Here is a 20832-nt window from a genome sequence, read left to right as displayed (position 1 = left end):
GAAATGAGACTTATCTTAGGGATTGTCTGCCAATTCCTATCTCGCTCTGAAACGAAAGTAAGTGTGTGGGGGTGGGGGTGGGTGCCACGGGGTGGGGGTGCCATAAGGGCAGGGGGGCTGGTGGGAGCCCTGGGGGGTGATTTTGTATCCCCCACTTGACTAGATTTGGTGCACCCAGGGACAGAGATTACCCCCTTGTCCCTAGTGGAGTTAATCATTAACAACCGGTTCTCCAAACTGAGAAAATTTTAACAACCGGTTCCACCGAATAGGTGCGAGTAGGCTGGATCCCACCTCTGGATACAGTTCAAAAGGGGAAGACTCATGAAGGCTGCTAGTGATATCGGACATCATGTGGACATTCCTCTTAAATGCGGGGACTTCCTGCTCTCAACAGGGAAAAAAAATCCCTGCGTGGAAGCAGTGTGTATGTCTGTGTAAAGTGTCATCAAGTCACTGTCAATATAGGGCAAACCAGTAGGGTTTTTGAAGGTGAGGGACTAACAAGGGTGGTATGCATAATGGCTTTGCATAACAACCCTGGTATTCCTTGGTGGTCTCCCACCCAAGTACTAACCAGAGTGGACCTGGTTAGCTTTTGAGATCTCATGGGATCGGACTAGCCTGGGCCATTCCGATGAGGGCCACGTTGAGGCAGCCCCCTTTTACTGTCTTCATTTCTAAGCAAAACAGACCCAGTGTGTTGTCGAAGGCTTTCATGACCAGAATCAACAGGCTGTTTGGGATTTTTTGGGCCACACAGCTCAGAAAACCCGCAACAGCTAGAAACAGATCCGGTTTTGTTCCCGTTTCCTACAAAAATGCTGCACATGTGCAGTGGAGGGAAAGGACACCTGTAACAGGGTTGGGAGCAAGGAGGGAAGGGCAGGACAAAAACAGGAGGTCAGTACCTGGATGAGTTCGGAATGGGACATGCCCTTGTCGGCCGCATCCAGGCAGCTGGAGACCATGACTTCAGGGAACAGCGAATGCTGCGGTTGGGGAAGAAGGAAAGAACTGAAGTTTGAAGGCCCAACTAAGATCAGCCAGAGCAGGGTCCAAAATTTCCTTTCCCCGGTATAAAAGCTGAACCTATTCCACATGGCTAATCACACTCCAAATACTTGGTATAAAACAGCTACAAATTCATCATAGTATTCCAAACGCTTAAAGCAGCCGAAGGGTTGCCCAGTGTATTTTTGGTTGAGGTTGCCCCTTGGTGAAATTGTCCGCCCAGTGAGGCCAGGAAGGCTCCTGAACTTTATCATTCTGCAAAAAAATGTAAAACTGAATCTTCAGGAGGGCATTTTTATGAAGGGAGTAAGAAGAGTTGGTGGCCCTTTTAAGTCCACTGAAGTCAGTGTTCAGGATGGCACTGTTAATTGCTACACATTCGAAGCTGTCTCACTGCACTGATCATTGCAGGTACTATACTGTACCTGTGATGCTGTTTTTAAAAATGTAATGTCCACTTTTAGTGAGAAAGGTGAACTTTTAATGAATAACATAAAATCCCACAAAGTCTAGGAAGTAAAAAAAAATCTTGTTAGGGGGTTCGGGTTAGGGGACCCGTCATCTGGTTGTGGCCCACCCATCCTGGGGAGGAGGGGGAGGGGGTCCATCATCTAGTCAGGATTCACTCTGTGGAGGAGGGGGAGGGGGCCTGTCATCTGGTTGTGGCCCACCCCCTCGGAGAGGAAATGGGAGGGAAGGAAGAGAGGGGGCCCGTCATCTGGTTAGGGTTTGGGGCTCAATCTCCCCTTCTGGGTTATGGCCCATCCATCCCACGTACCGGTGAGTTCTTGAACAGCTCGTACTTGGCGTAGTTCTTCCGGAAGACAAACCTGCTGTCACCCCCGACAGGCCATGTGGCTTGGACCTCCACCACAGACTCATGGTCTTCCAGGCACCGCTCTGAGGAAGCAGAGTGGGGACGTTGTAGAGCATCCGAATATTCCTAGCAGCCCTTCCCTTACTGCACTTTGCACAAAGTGGGGAGCAAGGGCATTAAACAAGGCGACTAGAATTTTTTTAAAAGATGCACCTTCAGGAGAGCTGTGAGTGGATCTCCCCAGTGGATTTCAATAGTAAATCACAGTTGTGCTCGTGACCATTTTGGATCCCATCATTTATGGCTGGTGAAAACAGCCCCTTGTTGGGGTGTGCTGATGCAGATGCAAGGCACAGATGCAGGCAAAAATGTCAGGAGCTAAAACTACCAGACCGTTTTCTCCCAGGCCTGTTGGAAACCCTATGGAGGGCCTCATCCGCACACGCAAAATAATGCGTTGTCAAACCACTTTCACAACTGTTTGCCAGTGGATTTTGCCATTCTGCACAGCTTCAAAGAGCACTGAAAGCAGTTTAAAGTGCATTATTCTGCATGTGCGGAATGAGCCGAGGAGTTCGTTTATTGATTTGTTGTGACATCAGTTTGGCCTGTCTGTTTTAAATGGCCATGCCTCTTGAGTTATTCTGCCTTGACTTGCTCAAAAAGGGTCGAGTTAGATGAACCACGGGATGCTGTGCTATTCTCAGATGCTCAGGAGAAGGGCGGGCAGGCAAACTTTTAAATCATTGCACAAACAAGCTCTGTGATGGTGTCCTCCAACACACCTGCCACCATTCCCTCCCCCATTCCCCTGTTCTCATTCGGAGTTCTCTCTCCCCAACTCACCTAGAGCCAGGTGCTGATAGACCTCGACTAGGGACCAGCAGTCGTCATGCAAAGCATGGGTCTTCTGCACCAGCATCTCACAGACGTGGCGAGCCGTGGTACCCGCGGTGACCTCCAGTGAGCGGCACGTACCATCTTCACTGTAGACCTTGACCACCTGAAGGGAGAAAAGATGGGGAGAGGAAGGATGCTGAAGCAGGCAAACTTTTGAAGTCTGGTTTGGTCCTCTGAGAACGACGGCCCATCAAGAAGAGCCTTGGCCAGATCAAACCATTTAACGCAGGGGGCACCGTGGCTCCTGCCGACACCTTTTCTACTGCCCACCAAGTGTTTTTAGACAGTGGGTGGAGCCAGGTGGAGCTCTTGCCCAGCAAGATTTTTGATTGGCCATGGGATCTGATTGGCTGTGGCGATTTTTAAAAAGATTATTCTGGCAGCTGTTGCCCCCACAGCACAAGGATCTTCACTGTGTGACTGAAAGTCAGTTGGGGCAACCATTTCACAGCTGGACGCATCATGTGCGGCAGCCTTTTTATTCCAGGCACTGTGAGACTGTGCCCACCACGTTGTGACCTAATTCCAAAGGTAGACTCAGAAAGGTTGATCTAATGCAATAAGAGCAATTACCAGACTAATGCACCTCCCTCCATTTTGAAGTCTGTTAAAACTACCCACGGCATTGGCCCATCACTGTACCTTACAGTGGCAAATTCTGTGTAACAATCATGCATTGTATAACTTGCTCCCTTTCATCTGTCTTAAATCCCCTGCCCAAATATTGTTAAGAACATAAGAACTAGCCTGCTGGATCAGACCAGAGTCCATCTAGTCCAGCACTCTGCTACTCGCAGTGGCCCACCAGGTGCCTTTGGGAGCTCACGTGCAGGTTGTGAAAGCAATGGCCTTCTGCTGCTGATGTTGCTCCCGAGCACCTGGTCTGCTAAAGCATTTGCAATCTCAGATCAAGGAGGATCAAGATGGGTAGCCATAGATCGACTTCTCCTCCATAAATCTGTCCAAGCCCTTTTTAAAGCTATCCAGGTCATCACCACCTTTTGTGGCAGCATATTCCAAACACCAATCACACGTTGTGTGAAGAAGTGTTTCCTTTTATTAGTCCTAATTCTTCACCCCAGCATTTTCAATGTATGCCCCTGTTCCTTAAAAGGTTGCAAATTCTAAGTGTACAGCTTAATCCAGTCAATCACAGATATCTCCTGATGGCCTCCAAATCCAGACTACGAACACTACACATTTTTAGCGGGTATTTCCATAGAGAAAACTCTCTTCTGCCTGGTCAAAGAAACCTGTGGGCCTCTTTAAAGAAGAAGAGTTTAGATTTTTACGTCGTCTTTCTCTCCTGTAAAGAATTCCAAGGCAGCTTACAAACTCTTTTCCCTTTGTCTCTGCATAGCAGACACCAAGATATTAGCCCAAGGTCACTCAGCAGGGTTCAAGTGTAGCAGCAAGGAAACAAATCAGTTCACCAGATAAGAGTCCGTCATTCGTGTTGCAGAAGAGTGGGGAATCAAAACCGGTTCTCCAGATTACAGTCCACCTGCTCTTAACCACTACGTCATGCTGGCTCTCAAGTCCCTCCATCTGCAAACCAGGGAGATGGCTTCGCATGTGGGAAAGAGCGGTCTCCCCCCAAACTCGGCAAAGTTTTCCACTGTCACCTACAATCTGGGCACTGCTGTGACCAACCGTTCCACAAGAGGGAGTCAAACAGCCATCCAAACCATGCTGGTGAGTGAATGCCAGTTGACACAAGGCCAAGTATCCTAAATGAGATGACTGGGGGAGTCAGTGGCAAACCACCCCATAAAAAATAGTCTGCCTAGTAAACGTTGTGCTGTGACATCACCCTATGGGTGCTTGCATAGGGGACTACCTTTACCTTACCTAAATCTGATATGAGTTGTACACAGATAAACATTCCCCTCTAGTGAGCCATGAGCCCAGCAGCTACTTCTTTAAACCAAGTTTGCTCTCTTACAACACAACCCAGACATGCCAGGGACGGGCACCCTAGGCAGGTACCATGCTGTATGTATCAATTCACACATGATGGAATACACCAATTTTGTGGGGTCCCCATTTGTGGGGTCCCCATCCTGCGCAACAATCAGATGTGTGTCATGAGTTCTCCTCAATTCCAGCATGCACAGTACCCAGTTCGGGTCAGGACTGTGATGCACACTTGAGGTGTGTGGGCCTTCTCCCTCACACCACTGTCCATTAGAAAGGGCTGGGGAAGGGGACCCCTTTTTGTCCTATTGAGGAAGACGGAAGCTAGATGATCATTCCAGGACCTGATTTGGGCCCTGCTTGTGTGGGAAGCGGGGTGAAGCGACAACTCGTGCTTGACTACTACAGTAGATGGCACCCTAGAGCCAACCAACATACTTTGTTATGACTGAATTAGCCTCAGGGCATGCTGATACTGCATGTAGTATCAGGTAGTGTCCCTGGCATCAAAGCATCCCTGACATCAAACGGGGCTATGGTTTCTGCACTGATCGTGTGCTTCCCAGACTTGCAGCTTCCTGCTGCTTTTGTACTTTGCAGCCTCTAGTATGTAGATTGCGCCCAAACGCCAGTTGGGCTGAGAACCCTCTCTATCGGCTTGAGAACGAACGATTGCCACCTTCTTGTTTTGTAATGCTTTACTTCAATGTTCCTGGGGACAGAAGGGAGGGGGGCACCTTTGGGGCATTAAAAGGGTGCTAGAAGAGCCAGTGTTTAGAGCTGTCTGCCAATAAAGACTTCTGATCATAATCATTGAGTCCGATATTGGTCCAGATCCAGGGCTTGACATGTGGCAGGGCTGGGGGCCACACTAGAGGGCAATGCCTGACTCTGCAATCCAGAAGCAGCACTACGGTATCACATACACACACGCCCTATCTGACGAGGGCGAAGCGTCCCAGAGGAGGTCAGGGACCGTTTCTTCTTCCCAGAAAAGGAGGTCACAGAAGGTTGGGCTGACCTGGCTAGCCAAGAGGGGGACAAACTGCAGCCGATGCTACCTGGAACTAGGCCTCATCCATCAAGGGCAAGGACTCACAGGGGGAGCGAAGAAGAGCTGGACTTTGGACAGCCCTGTGTCCATTTACCCTGCTGGCCTATGCAGGGCAGCTCTGGGTCCTGGATCAACCTCTGCAGGCTGAGAGAGATGAAACTCGGCATATGAGGATCAACTGGCTTGACCAGAACAGAGAAAAGGCTGCCCGCCCCCCCGCTGCCCATTCTGCACCCACATACAAAGGACGGTCAGATACTCCAGAACCACACAGCCTGCTTTTCTGTTTGCACTGCTTAATGGTCCTATTTTGTCTGCTCCATACCACATACCCATCTCTAATGCACATAATCTGTGGTTTATTTATTTGTACTGCATGCACAGGATACTATACCCTTTAACCACCAGAAGACAAAGTAAAATTGGAACTTCATCTGCATTTCCTCCTCCCCCCCCCCATGCCCCCCATTCGTCATCTAGTCCGGACCAGGCTGTGATGAGTGGGGTGTGTGGATCACATGGAGGCAGGACAGAAGTGAGGGGGAACTGTGCCCGGGGCACCTGTGTGCCCTGCCCCCTTGCTACGCCCCCGTCACACCCCATAATGCCCTTGCACCAGTTTGCTCCCGGTGTGCCACCCCCCATCCCCTTGGCGCTACGTCACTGCGTGGAGGGGGGGTGCAGGAGGAAATGGTGGATGAAGTTCCAACTTTACTTAGTTTTTCTGGTGGAAAATGGTATAGGTGCTTTACAGAGTAACGTAAGCGGGCGCGGGGGCTCCTTCTATGAGATGAACTTATGCAGAAAAGGGTGGGAGAAATGCAAAGACAAAGGGCAAACTTCTGCTGTGTTTCAGCTGAGGAAGCATCGAATTAAACGTTTCCCCAGTTAGGTGGGTTTTGAAGGACGAGGCGGGCCAGGGTCACCGGCTCTGGGTTAGGAAATACCTGGATATTGGGGGGAGGGGGGGAGGTTGGGGGAGTGGAGCTTGAGGAGGGCGGGGTTTGGGGAAGGAAGGCACCTCAATGGGTCATAATGCCATAAAGTTCACTCTCCACAGCAGCCATTTCCTCCAAGGGGGCTGATCTCTGTTGCCTGGAGATCAGCTGGAATCCCAGGAGGTTGGCAAGCCCAATTGTGGGGCCGTCCACATGTCCGCAGGGCCAAACCTTGAGTCAGCTCTTTCCATTCTTGGAGCGATTCTGGGAGGGAAAACTGATACACCAAAGGGGTGGGGGAAAGTGTGGGAAAGTCATTAGCCTCTTTAAAGAAGCGGCTCCCGGAATAGCATCTGCCACCCTGGCTCAACTCCCAGGGGACAGATTAGAGTGCCCCCCACCCCCCCACGCCCCAGCAGCCCTCTCGCCCTACCCCAGATGAAAGGAAAGGCCAGAGTCTGGCTGTCATACTTCACATAAACACCTCCATGGTCATCTCTGCCTGCCAGTAAAGCTAGAAACTGGCGGGGAGTTCTAACAGCTTCAAAATACCAGACAGGCTGACGGAGTCGGGCTTTTCCTAGAAGAGGCCCGTACTCGCTCCCCTTCTCAAGATCAGGAGCCTGGGGGTTATTAACCTCTTCCCTACAACAGATGAAAGGAATGATGTTTGGGGCACTTCTTTCTGATCTGTTCTTTGGGTGGGTATGTATGGTTGAACTCGGGATCGGCTTAACAACTCCTCTGTGGTTGAAGCACCCAGCCAGGGCCTGTCCACAGTATTCTGTCCTCCAAGCACAGTCACCCATCGTTTGGTTTGCAAGGTCCCCCTGGCCATCGGCAGTGGATAGGGAGGTAGGGTTCCCAAATCTGTGAAGATTTGGGGGTGAAGCCTGGGGAGGACAGAGACCTCGGGGGGGGGGGGGCAATGCCATAGAACCCACCCTCCAAAACATCCTTTTTCTTCAAGGAAACTGATCCCGGTATTCCTGGGAATCCTCACCTGGAGAATGGTATTCCCATCTACCACTTTCTGAACCCAGCTGGTGGAAATGGGGGGGCATGAGGGGAAACTAGTCCATTCCGGCGCCACTTGATAGCTGAGAGACCCAGTAGTTCATTAGCTGTGTCCCCCCCCTCAAGCAGTTGATCAGATGCGTTGGTTGCAGAACTGTCCCTGATTTCCCACCCCTTTCCCCTTGTAGGTCACTAGCACGGGAACGCCCTGCTGAATAATAGGGATTCTCTGCAGACTCAACCTCATTATTTGAGAATTCTGCTGTCATTCCTTAACTTAGTGGGAAACCTTGCCTTTACAGCAGCGGGTAGGGCTTGCTCCTTCCAGATGGGCAGCTTCCACTGACCTGGCAGGGTGCTGTAGAGACAATGGCTCTTTGTGTGCTGACTGTTCGCAGCACGGCTGTGTGGTTTGCAATAGGGCTTCCCGGTGGTTTTCCATTTTATTTATTTGTTCATTAAATTTCTATACAGCCCTCCCCCAAGGGGCTCAGGGCGGTGAACAACAATAAATAACAATAAAACATATAAAATAGGTATTATAAAACAGCAGCAATTCAGTAATCCACTTAATAAAACAAGAACCATTATACATTATACATTTTGATTGGATTACCCCAGCCCCATTTTTCCTGCCTATCTAGGAAGCTGCTCATTGCCCTGGGGAAACTTGTATGTACTGATGGACCATTTCAGATTGGGGGAAATGGTGCTGGGAGGGGGCTCTCTCTCTCTCTCTCTTTCTCTCTCTCTCTCTCTCTGAGCTGCAGTCCTGCTCCTCATTAGATCAAGCCAAAACCAGATGGGGAGCCAGGGAAAGGTATGAAACAATAAGACAGGGGTCCCAAACTTTTTCAGCCCTTGGGCACCTTTGGAATCCTGGCACTTCAGCTTAACTTCAGTCAGTGAAGATCCTTGTGCTGTGGTAGCAGTTGCTGTCAAAGCAACGTATTTAAAAATTCGCATGGCCAGTCAAGTCTTCAAGGGTCAGTACAAAACCTTGATGGGCGAAATCCCTACCTGCCCACGCCCTCTTTTGAAAAACACTTGGCGGGTGCCGTGGTGCCCATGGGCACCATGTTGGAGTCCTCTGGATAAGATATGGGGATGAGGGTTTGGTTCCCCTCACCTGCCTGCATTGTCTGTTGTAGATCTGCCATTCAAATAGGAACAGGGCAGGGGCAGGAATATATAAATGGTTCCTGCCCCCCCACAGATCAAGTTTGGCTGTGGGAAAAAAGGAAAATCTGTGCAAAGAAAAAAATGCACTTTCCGGATGGCTGAACCCCGTCTGCTTTGAACGTAACTTCCCTGGACACAAACAGGTAGCAGAGAAGCTCCTTCATCTCTTAATTGGCTAATCTAGGTCATTCTTTTTGTTTACTCCAAATACAAAGTGAGCATCTCTTGTTTTCCTCCATCAGAGAGGGGAAGGTGTGGGTGAGGCATCTGTGTTGGGCCCTAAGAGGCCTCAGGTGGGTTGAAATACTTCCAACCCTGCTGCAAACTTCCCGTTCCATAATTACAGGCTCTCCAGTGGAGGCCCACAGGCTGGCCAAACAAAACCTGGGAGCCTTGTCAACAGTCCCCATGGCAACTGGCCTCGCCCTCCCATGCCTAGCAAGATCAGATCCTTCAACTGTAATTCTAAGGTTCTCTGTACGTGACGGGGGCGGGGGGTGGAGGACAGTGAGGAAGAGCAGAAGCCAGAACGTCTTGGTTCAGTTCTCAGTTCTGAAGAGAAACTGAGGTCCAGTACCAGGGCCGGATCTTGGGGGGCTGGGGGGGGGGCAGCTGCCCCAGGCGTGGGAAGAGAGGGTGCAGCAGCAGAAAGGGGGATGTGGCAAGGCTGGAGCTGAACCACTGGTCAGAGGCTCTGGGCCAAGGGCAGAGCGAGGGGGAACTGCACCCGGGGCATGCACATGCCCTGCGCCCCTGCCGTGGCAGTGCCCGCCCCCATTCCTCCACGCCCCTGCACTGGCGCATGCCCAGGTCATCACCCCCTGTCCCATTGATGCTACGCCACTGCTCTGGGCTGCTGTGCACCCAGCAGCTGAACATGCTGTCCTGCTGAGCATGTGAAATGGAGTGACAATCCCCCTCCCCCTTGTGGCCCGTGTATCTGGCGAGCAGCACAATGGGCCTACAACCTGGGTTGAGGTGCAGCTGGGCAGCCCAGTCTTGACCGTCACAGCCCCAGTGTCTCCAGCAGTTATGACCCAGCCCAACTTGTCTGGGGACTCCTCGGATGAGGACTCAGATGAGGGAGAGGGCACATCTTTGGCCCCAGAGTCCTACGTAAAGACCAGGCTCAGATCCTGCACCCAGTGGCATAGCACCCAGGGGTCAGTGTCTTGCACTGGGCGTGCGCTGGTGCGGGGTGTGGGGATTCCAGGGCCCCGGGCACAGTTCCCCCTCGCTACTGCTCTGCCTGTGCCTCTAGTTGTATCTGCAGGACCTGGCCCAGAGGCTCAGGCAGAACCTTCAGTAGTGCCTGCAGGACCAGGTCCAGAGGCTCAGAGCATGCAGGTTGGGAGCCACAGTCAGGCCCCAGCTCTGTAACTCCCCAGCCTCTGGTCACCGAACCAGGGAGGCCTTGCCAGCTCTCTCACCCCCTTTGTCTCCAGAGCCCCGGGAGCAACACCAGAGGAAGCTACGTGCCAGTTTGCAGGATGGAAGATGCAGTGGCAGGCTAGCAGCTCTGGGGCCAGCTGGTCTCAACGAGAAGTCTCTGAAGGAACCAGACTGAAGCAATGCAGCTGCGTGAGGTTTTGTACTGTGGGCGGGACATTTGGCATAGATGGGGTTGGAAGTCAAGCTGTGTTGTGGCAGCAATGTTGTGTTTGGGCTTGAAAGCCTCTGTTTGTGTTTCTGTGGCTTGAACCCGGTTTTGATCTAGCTTTGGACTTTGGACTCGGCTGTTACACCCTTCCGTAATTGATCCTTCAATTAAACTAAACTGCTGAACCGGCCATGAGCAGCCTCTGCCTCTGCTTGGTGAGGGTCTGCCAGCCCTGCTGTCCCCCACTTCTTAACTGGGGTCCAACTTCCTCCTGACTGGGGGTTACTTTAGTTTGCAGCCTGGGATGGGGGTAGGAGACAGTCAGGGTGCCTGAGGGAGGAAATAAGAGGTGACCCTTCTTTCGGGGAGGGGGGACGGGACGGGACGGTAGAAGAGGCTAGCCTGGTTTCTTTTAAAGGGTCATATTTCCTGTCTGCCTGCTGCATCCCACTTTCCTAGCCTTACTGCCTTTTCCAGTGCGAGGGTATTTCAGTGTAAACTTGAATGAAGGTCTCACCTACTAGAGTTCGATCCCAGATTTGTCATGGAGCCTGATTGAGAAAGCGGCGGCGGCGGCGCGAGCGGGGGGGGGGGGGGGGGGGTTAGGGGTAAGATTAGGTGATGGTTTATTCACGCACCTTGAAATCTGCCTTGCCCACCCCAGCTACGAAGTGGAAATTTGGGGGATTCTTGTGTGAGAATGAGATGGGTGGGGTGGGTGATTCAGACTAGATCTGTAGAAGACTTTTTCCCCTTTCATCCTTCATACCTTCAGCAGAACGATGAGACCTGAACATTTTTGCAGGGTGGGGGGCATTTTCTTCCCAGTAACCCTGCTTCATCATACTGTCTGATCGAAATCTGAACTGCAGGAACAGAACTGTTTTTCTATCATCTTTGTTCTCAAACTGGAGATGTCTGTTTCCATCACCAACCTACAGTTGAAACACCTTGTAGGTCTTTATCAGTGGGCTTTTCTAAATAATTTATTTAAAATGTTTTGCGGCAGGAAATGAAATGTTTCCTCCATGGAGTTCCACAAAACATTTTATTTTCCGAAATCCCCCTTTAAACGATTTTTGAGGCTGAAACATTTTCAAAATGTTTTCACTTGCTGCGTGTATCTCTTTAAAACATTTTAGAAGCCTCTCTGCCATCCCCGAACTTCCACCTGAGTACTATTTTGTGTGCTCATTCTCCACTCCCCCTCGCCTGTTTATTAGATGGTTCCTTTTATTTATTTGGGGGGTAGTCTTTGATGCATTGAGGATACGAGGCACGGAGAATCACAGCACAAGGATATGAAACATTGGAGCCTCGACTCTCCAATCATCTCAAAAAAGTGGGGAGGGACCACAGAGCATGAATCTTTTCCAGGGTGTGAGTGTGGACAAATGTTTTAGGAGATTTATGGGGAAAGGGCTATCCCAGGGGTCTGCAACCTGCGGCTCTGCAGATGTTCATGGACTACAATTCCCATCAGTCCCTACCAGCATGGCCAATTGGCTATGCTGGCAGGGGCTGATGGGAATTGTGGTCCATGAACATCTGCAGAGCCACAGGTTGCAGACCCCTGGGCTATACTTTTAAAATATTGCCCTTCCTCCTAGGAGTTCAAGGTGGCATTTTTCATTCTTCCCTTCTCCATTCCATCCTGTCAGGTAGGTTTGGTTGAGAATATGGGTTGCTCAAGGTCACCCAGCAAGCTCCCATGGTGGAATAGGGACCTGAAACTGGGACTTCCAGATCCAAGTCCAGTATTATGCCACTACCCTATTCTGGAAGGTAAAAATCTGAATCAACTTGCCATTATTATTATTGACATAAGATATACGAACATCAAAGCTCTATTGGATCAGACCAGTGATTGATCCAGTCCAGCGTGCTATCTCACATTGTAGCCAAACATTTCCTGTGGAGGTCAAACAACAGGGCATACAGGCTGAGAATAAAGACTTTGAATCTATTTTCTTTGTTTGGGTAGTGGGCTTCCTTGGTTGGAGTTTAAATTTATTCCATCATAATGAATTCTCTTCCACATTTTCATCTTACTGGGATACTTAGTGGCTTGAGCTTGCAAATGCTCTGGCTTCATGCGCTCCTCTCCCTTCCAGCATTCTTGCCATGGAATGCCTTCCATCGTGCCTCTGTTCATTAAAAGTCTGTCTTTATACCATCTAACATATTTGTCTGGCTGTGAACTCCCTTGGCTCCTGACAACAAAAGGAATTCTAGGAGGAATTCATAGATATTAGATGGATAAGGTAATGTAAAAGTATAATTATTCATTAACAATTCATAGAAGTCAACATAATTTATTCTATTGTTTAAAAGAGTTGTTGATATAATTTAAATTAGAGTTGTTGATATAATTTAAATTTAAATTAAGAGTTGTTGGTATATTATAAATATTATTTCTAAGCAGAGCTGCACTTTTCCAGCCCTACTGACTTCAACACAGCGGGGAACTCTGCTTAGGATTGTACTACCAAAGGCACATCCATCCTGGACGGTGGAGTCAGATCCTTTTATTGAAGCTGCGCATTTCACGGTTGCTTTTGCTTTGCTTTGCAGGCTAAAAGTCTGTTTTGTAAGCATTAACAGACGTATTTGGATTCTGGCCATTGCCTGTACTTTCCCCCTGTACTTTCCCCCTGTACTTTAAACAGAAGTTGGAGAAAAGAATGGTAGAAGGAGTCCTCCTATTATTATCTTGGCATGCTGAGGGAATTGTAGCTAATTTAAATTTTGAAGGTCTTTAATGTATTTGAGTGTATGTTCTTATGGTTTATTTCTTAAACTGTTGACCAATGTATGTTATGTTTGTTGTTAGCTGCCTTGAGCCCAGCTTGTGCCAAGGTATAAATTTAATAAAATAGAGTTTGGGAGACAGATTGTTAGACAAATAAAAAATGTGTCTATAATATGGGTCATTTTTTTTACTTTTGTCCGCCATTCCAAAAAAAAAAAAAAGTAGTTCAGGCCCTGCTCAGTGTTAAACCTACCCTTTTAAAGGTCTATTCCATAGTAACTCCTTCCCCTGTTCCCTAAATAACAGGGTTGCCACCAGTGTTTCTCAACCTCCCTAATGCCACGAGCCTTTAATACAGTCCCTCATGTTGTGGTGACCCCCAACCCTAACATTTATCCATTTTACAGATGGAGAAAACACTGATGTAGAGAGTCTTAGGTTATGACCCACAGGTTGAGAATCGCTGATAAACCTCCAGGTGGTGGCTGGAGATCTCCTAGGATTACTACTGATCTCCAAGTGACAGAGGTCAGTTTATCTGGAGAAAACTGCCACTTTGGAAGGTGGACGGCCTGGCATTATACATTATGGAAGTCCCTGCCCTTTTCAAACCCTGACTTCTTTAGGGTCCCCCCACCCAAATATCCAGGTGTTGCCCAACCCAGAGCCAGCAATTCTACTAAATCAGGGGTGTCCAACTCTGGCGTTTCAGATGTTCATGGACTACAATTCCCAACTGGCCATGCCAGCAGGGGCTGATGGGAATTGTAGTCCATGAACATCTGAAGCGCCAGAGTTGGACACCTCTGTACTAAAAAAACAGGGTGAGAGAAAGGAGCTGAACTAGGGAAAACTGGGAGGGTGGGACTCAGTTTCCTCCTCACTCAGATCCTGCGACCCCAGAGTTCTGGGATGGGAGGAGTAGAAATGTGGTTCCCACCTCCAGGTTCTCTAGCATACTCTGGTGCCTCTGTGCTGGTATCACAATGAATTAGCAGAGTAAATAATAGGGCAGAGATGCAAGTGTGTTGTTTTGTAGAGCTTTACTACATAACAAAGTAAAGGTACACTAAAGATAGGAACAGTAAACTCTATCTATGTAAGCGCTCAGCCTTGGTGTCTGTGCAGTCTATCTGTGCCTCTGTCTCCTCTTTTGCTGAAGAAGAAGCAGAGAGATCTTCCCAGAAACTCATATGATTCTAGGCATGTGACTTCAGTATTCTATCTACTTACTACAACAGTTAACTCTCGCTTGACTGAATGAAGCAGGCACTTGGAAAATCCTAACACTCTGGACATCTGACGGCCTCATAATCTGCCTCCAGGACCGATTGTGCTGTGTCAGCCCTTGGCTAAGTATTTGAATAAGGCGACAGATGGCTCCATTGGCCCTATCCCATCAACCTTCTCTGAGCAAAGTCTAATGTCTGCATCTTGCACCTGATGGATATATGGCACAGGTAGCCTGGCTGAGGTGGAGGGGGCGATCCATCGAATGGCCAACCTCCAGATTTCCTGGGATTACAACTGATCTCCAGGCAACAGAGATCAGTCCACCTGGAGAACATGGCCACCAAGGAAGGCAAACTCTATGGCATTATACCCCATTGAAGTCCCTCCCCTCCCCAAACCCCGCCCTCCTCAGGCTCCACCCCCAAAATGTCCAGATATTTCCCAGCCCAGAGCTGGCAACCCTACAATCTAACCCAACAACCCCCCACCCCTGACCTGAAAGCTTTGCAAAATTTAAGTCCTTTTAATTGATCATGTGTTTCTTATGCTCCAGCATGAAACCTGCCCCCCATGGAAAAAAAATGCCAAGGCTAAGCCTTGCTGAGCGTGATTTCAGACACCTTGACCCAATCTCTGCCCGCCAAATACAAATGAACGCACTTACGTGAGAGCCGCCTTCTCGCTGCGAACCTGAACCCAGGGAGGAGTTGCTAAGGATGGGCGAATTGGAGGGGCTGCAAAGCTCTGGGAAGGGGTTTGGAATGGAGGGCAGGGACAAGGCCCGGGGCTCCTCCTCCTCCTTTGGTTTCCTAGGGGAAAAGAAGAAGGACGTTTGGGAAGGTCATCAGACAGTACATGGGGGCCGCAGACCTGGAATGGTGGAATTACTAGGTTAGAACGTCAGGAAACAGGACATTTATACTAGAGATTCAGTGCTGTGCATCCTCCACTCTAACAGTACTAAATATTCCGTGGCCAATTCTGTATCCTGCCCCCTCCCGCCCACACCAAAGAACTGAATTTAGGATTTTTTAGGATATCTAGCAGGAACTGTACTTGCAGTGTAGGTGGGGTGGGTTTTAGTCCTAGGTCCTTTAAACTGTAGTGTTTGGTTAGGATGTTGCCATCTGAGTCCTTTCTAAGTTGTTATTACTTGATTATCTATAATGATGATGTTATTCATGTTTGATGTTATTAATTTTGATGTTAGGAAATATTTATTATAGTGGCTAGGATGGGATGATATTATGATGGTATGCTGTTATATTGGCTACATTATGAGCATTGTTGACAGTGATGTGTTATATTGTTGTTATGGATATTATGCTTACTAGTACTGTTTACTATGCTTATTATTCATTTTATATTGTTGTAAACGCCCTGAGCCCTCCGGGGAAAAGTGATATAGAAATTAAAAATTCAATTCAATTCAAAGGAATCCTATGATTTAAAAAATCACATAATTTTGCTGCATTTTCCGTATTTTGCACTACTTATTCTGGTTTTGCTAGTCCGGGGGCGGGGAGGGAGGGAATGCTCACACTCAGCCATTAGAAATCTCATTCGGTTGACTCTCTGAGATTCCAGCAAGCGTGGCCCACCCCCTGAAAAGCATGCCTTTGCAATAATAGCGTCCAAAAAACTCGCTTTTAAAGATCAGCCCAGAGTTTCCCAAGCAGTTGAATGGTGCACTAAAGGTCTTCTGCACTTTGCTGCCGCAAAGGCACGTCATGCATGCCTGCCTGTCTGTGGCTGAATATGTGGCTGGACATTTCAGATAAATTCAGCTCTGCCGTTTGCTTGCAGAGGCCAAAGGTGTTCTTGGCCACCACCACACTTGGCAACCTTACTCTGTCCCATCTTGCCCTAATGCTGTGAGCTAACCATTACCATAATCCCCTTTGCCTTTTCTTCCTGATGCATATCTATGCAGGGAATCAAAAGAAGAAGAGTTTGGATTTATATTCCGCCTTTCTCTCCCGTAAGGAATCTCAAAGCAGCTTACAAAGTCCTTCCCTTCCCTGTCCCCGCAACAGACATTGTAAGGTAGGCAGGGTTGAGAGCGTTCGGAGAGAACTGTGACTAGGGAAACACAACGGGTTCCCCAGATGAGAGTCTGCTGCTCATGTGAAGGTGTGGGGAATCAAACTCGGTCCTCCAGATTAGAGTCCACCGGTCTTAACCATTACACCACGCTGGCTCTCAAGTCTGAAATCACCCAGGATGGGCGTGGAGCAGGGAGAGAGTAAAATGGAGCTCCAGAAGCAGCCACAAAGGAAAACGAGCCACGACTCTGGAAGGCAATCTGCACCTGGAAAACTGTGGTGGAGGGAAAGAGTTAACTACCACCACCACCGCCCCCAGCCAATCCTAAAATGGCAATAATCTCTCCCTGAATCTTGTTTGGCACTTCATAGTGAAGCAGCTGGGATCCCTGATATCTTGCAAACAGATATGGATCAGGCCAGCTCGGGGATAGAATGAAGTCGGGTGTTTTCTACCGATGGATGAATCCTCCCTCCTCCAGTCTATTCCACCATCTTTATCAAAGCTCTTTTTCTTCCCCACAAATTCCTCTGGCATTTGACCTCAGAAGGAGTCACCAACTGGCAATGGATCTGGCTGGAAGCAGCATTCTGCAAGGGCTCCACCACACATGACTGGATTCAGATGTCTGCATTGGGGCCTTCCTCTTAAGCAGCCCAAGAGCTGCAAACTCATTCAGGAATCTTCCTATTCTAAAAGGGAAATGAATACAGTTCCTGCGAGGAGCAATTTCCTCCGTGGATTGAGGGGAAAGCGGGGTAAAAATTCAACCTTCATGATCTACGTCCTGGCTCTGCCCTGGCATGGAACCCATATGAGCCACGATACAAACAAAGCCCCTCTGTGACAATTGTTCCCCACATTTTCCTCTGAAGCAGAAGAGGCCTCCTCTTCCATGCAGGCAGTGGCCAGCAACACCCACCCTGTTTTGCCCCATCCCCACATACCTGTGGCTTTGGATGAGCAGGGGCTGAGAACGCTTGACAGTGTCGGCCGCTGTCAGAAGACTGGCCTCCTCGCCGTTGGAAAGGGTCCTGAGACTATCAGATTCGGGGCCCTCCTCATAAACGTTGTCCAAGGTGCTGTGAACGTTGTTTTGGAGAGTGCCCAGGTCCATGTCATTATCTGTGACAAAGGAGGAGAGAATGGGGAAGGTTATTTCCCCCCAACCATTACCTTGCCTGTTTTCCCACACCCAACAAACAACTTGTTTCACCCCAGCAGGAATGCGAAATCAAAGTCTGTGTCTAGGGATGCTGGTTCCTCTGGAGAAAATGGCGGCTACGGCATTGTAATCAACTAGGGTTCCTGCCCTCTCCAGGCACCACCCCTAAATCTTCAGGAGTTTCTCTGCCTGGCCAACCCTACCCCCTCCCCATCCTCTGCCTTGGGGTGGGGGGGTGGGAACCTGGCAGCTCTTTCTGTGTCTCTCATGTGCAACATCTGCCAGTGAAATAGCTGAGACTTCTGGATCATTGAAGGCAGCTATGGTGATTGCTGCCTTTTTCAGACCCTTTAAAAATGTAAACATTGTTTTAATGTTCTATTGCAGTGGTGCCAAACCTATGGCACGCCAGATGTTCATGGACATTAAAGCCAATGGTTTTCTTTTTTAAAAAAGAACACTATAGAGAAGACTTTCCAATTAACATAACCCCTGGGCCAAAGTTCTACTGGTGCTGGCATGTGCAGACTTGACCTGATCAAGTCAATCATCGATTTAAGACACTAAAAGCCCCATTCAACCAAATCAATGAGTAACCATGCGGTATGTAACAACTCCTATTTCTTAACCAAAGCCAATATTTTAGATTGTGTGGGATGATTAACCAGATGTGGCCAAGCTCTTTGAGGAAAAGCTGAGGGATTTGGGAAGGTTCAGTCCATGTGCGCCACATTCCCCACTCATCAGAAACGACATCCTGAATTTGTTTCGCAACACGACCAATATTTGGCTAAGGGCATTCAGCTTTGGCAACTCAGCCACCCGCAACGGGAACCCTCCTGGCAGGCACTGGCACCGTTTTGTGAGAATTCTGCCTTTGCTGCGTGCGAACAGCTCTGGAACGCATGAACATATTCCCTCACAAATCTGGTGTTCTGCTCATGTGTACCGAAACTATACGCAAGTGGGAAATATATATGGTGCTTTGGGGGATGATATATCCACAGGGGGATGGAGATCTACAGAACTACAGCTCCATACTACAGTTCCCCTGGAGAAAATGGATGCTTTGGAAGGAGGAGGAGGAGGAGGAGAAGAAGAGAGTTGGATTTATATCCCCCTTTCTCGCTTGCAAGGAGACTCAAAGGGCTTACAAACTCCTTACCCTTCCCCCCTCACAACAACACCTTGTGAGGTGGGTGGGGCTGAGAGAGCTCCAAAGAACTGTGACTCGCCCAAGGTCACCTAGCTGGCATGTATTGGAGTGGACAGGCTAATCTAGTTCACCAGATAAGCCTCAACAGCTCAACTGGCAGAGCGGGAATCAAACCCGGTTCTCCAGATTAGAGTGCACCTGCTCTTAACCACTATACCATGCTGGGTCTCTGTGGCCTTGTACCCCACTGAGGTCCTCGCCCTCCCCAGGCTGCATCCTCAAATGTCCAGGAGTTTCTCAGCTTGGATCTGGCAACCCTACCTACCCCGCACTGGCAACACTGGTGACCACACATATTGGTAGGATCACATGTGATGAGCTCTCACACACTGCCTGACTGGAGTGCCAAAATCTAATGTCTGAAAAGGACTAAAGGCTCTTCTAGCCTCTTAAAGATTAACAGATTAAACTGCAGCATTCAGCTTTCTTAGGCAAGAATGTGTCCATGCTAAGACGGTCATCTCATTAAAGAAATCTAATTTAATGAATCATGTTATTATAGGGACAGAACGTGAAGAAAAGTATCCTTCCTTTCTTTTGAGAAAATGTTGTTACCGGAGATCCCACCCTAGCAGAAGCAGCTCCAGTTGTGTGAGAGGAGGGGAGGCATACGTCTCTTGGCACCCGTCTTGCATGAAACGTGATTTCAAAAGTCTGCTGCCCCTTTTACGTCAATCAAGTGATCTCAGTCAGGGAACTGTCACCAATCAGTCCACTAAATAGCTCTGGGGATTATTCTGCAAAGGGGGATTTGAAACAGTAACTGGAAACAGATACCCTGTAGGAGTCGGTCAAGCAAAATAAATTGTATGCAGCTGACTTCGGCGTAGTCAGACCTTTCAGCCAGTCAGAATAGACAAGACTGTTGCAGATAGACCAAAGGTCTGACTCTGCTGAAGTCAGCTGCATACAATTTATTTTGCTTGACCAGCTCCTACAGGCCTTGACCATCTGCCTGACCCCTTTTTACTGGAGATACTGGGAATTTTAAAAAATATATATTTTTAATTTTCTCACACATAAAACAAAGAGTACAGACCAAAAAACAAACGAACAAAACCCACTACCCGTCATATGCCGACTTTCAGCTCTCTCATTTTTGATTAAAAGTTATCTCTAGGTTCATGCATATATAGCTAAGACATTAATTTAGCAGTTATTTCTTAAGTGCATTCTAATGGTTACAATCTACTGTTTTCTTTTAGATTTCAAACCCTGCCACTGCTTCCCTATTTGAACAGGTTTTCAAAAGGTATTCTGTAAAAGATTTCCAGTTTTCTAAAAAATTGTCCAAACTATCGTCTTTTAATAATGTCGTCAACATTGCCATTTCTGAATATTCCGTAACTTTCGGTATCCAGTTCTCTTTTGTTGGGATCTTATTGTCTCTCCATTTTTGCGCATATAAACTTCTTGCTGCAGTCGTCATATGCATAAACTATATCACTTAGAAAATTCCTCTCCCATGATTCCTTGGAGATACTGGGAATTGAACCTGGGAATTTCTGAATGCTGAACAGATGCTGCAGGAGAGAATGCTGCTAGAACATGGCCATACAGCCCGGAAAACACACAGCACCCAAGATGCTGTTAAAACTGCCCGGTCCCTTCTGGCCACCAGCAGAGGATGAGGAGAGTAAGGTGTTTTCCAAACGGACCATCTAACCTGAGATAAGGAGGTGAAACATCCCGGTTTGGCCATGACTTCCAAATGGCTTCCAGGCCTAACTCGGGCCTGCCCCGCAAGATTTTCCTTACCCTGGGGTTTTAAAAAACGCGATAAATTGGCAGTTCTTTTTTTTTAAAAAAACACACTGCAAGAGATGGACCGGTTTATTTTTCCCACCTCACTGCCTGCAGCCAATTAGAACATTGGAAAAATGGGACAGTTTGCACATGCGAGGCAACGTTGGTGAGGAAAATGAAACTGAACCGGTGCAGTGCATAATCACCTGGAATTCTTCCTCCCGGCATGAACGCA

The 20832-nt window shown here is 48.5% G+C and overlaps 1 protein-coding gene across 7 annotated transcripts in view; it reads right to left on the bottom strand.

Annotated features, from left to right (window-relative positions):
• GRB7 (growth factor receptor bound protein 7) overlaps positions 1-20832 on the bottom strand; it is a 96403-nt gene that overhangs the window by 14946 nt on the left and 60625 nt on the right. For all 7 annotated transcript variants that reach the window (XM_048517299.1, XM_048517301.1, XM_048517297.1 and 4 more), the window contains 5 exons: positions 17418-17595; positions 15089-15233; positions 2678-2834; positions 1793-1914; positions 912-992 (listed from right to left, as the gene is read on the bottom strand). In XM_048517299.1, the coding sequence (XP_048373256.1) occupies positions 912-992; positions 1793-1914; positions 2678-2834; positions 15089-15233; positions 17418-17587 (675 nt within the window). In that variant the 5' untranslated portion in view covers positions 17588-17595. The remainder of the gene's footprint in view (positions 1-911; positions 993-1792; positions 1915-2677; positions 2835-15088; positions 15234-17417; positions 17596-20832) is intronic.

The sequence above is a fragment of the Sphaerodactylus townsendi genome, linkage group LG15, assembly GCF_021028975.2.
Source record: "Sphaerodactylus townsendi isolate TG3544 linkage group LG15, MPM_Stown_v2.3, whole genome shotgun sequence".
NCBI classification, from domain to species: Eukaryota; Metazoa; Chordata; class Lepidosauria; order Squamata; family Sphaerodactylidae; genus Sphaerodactylus; species Sphaerodactylus townsendi.
This window is presented reverse-complemented; position numbering and strand designations above follow the sequence as displayed.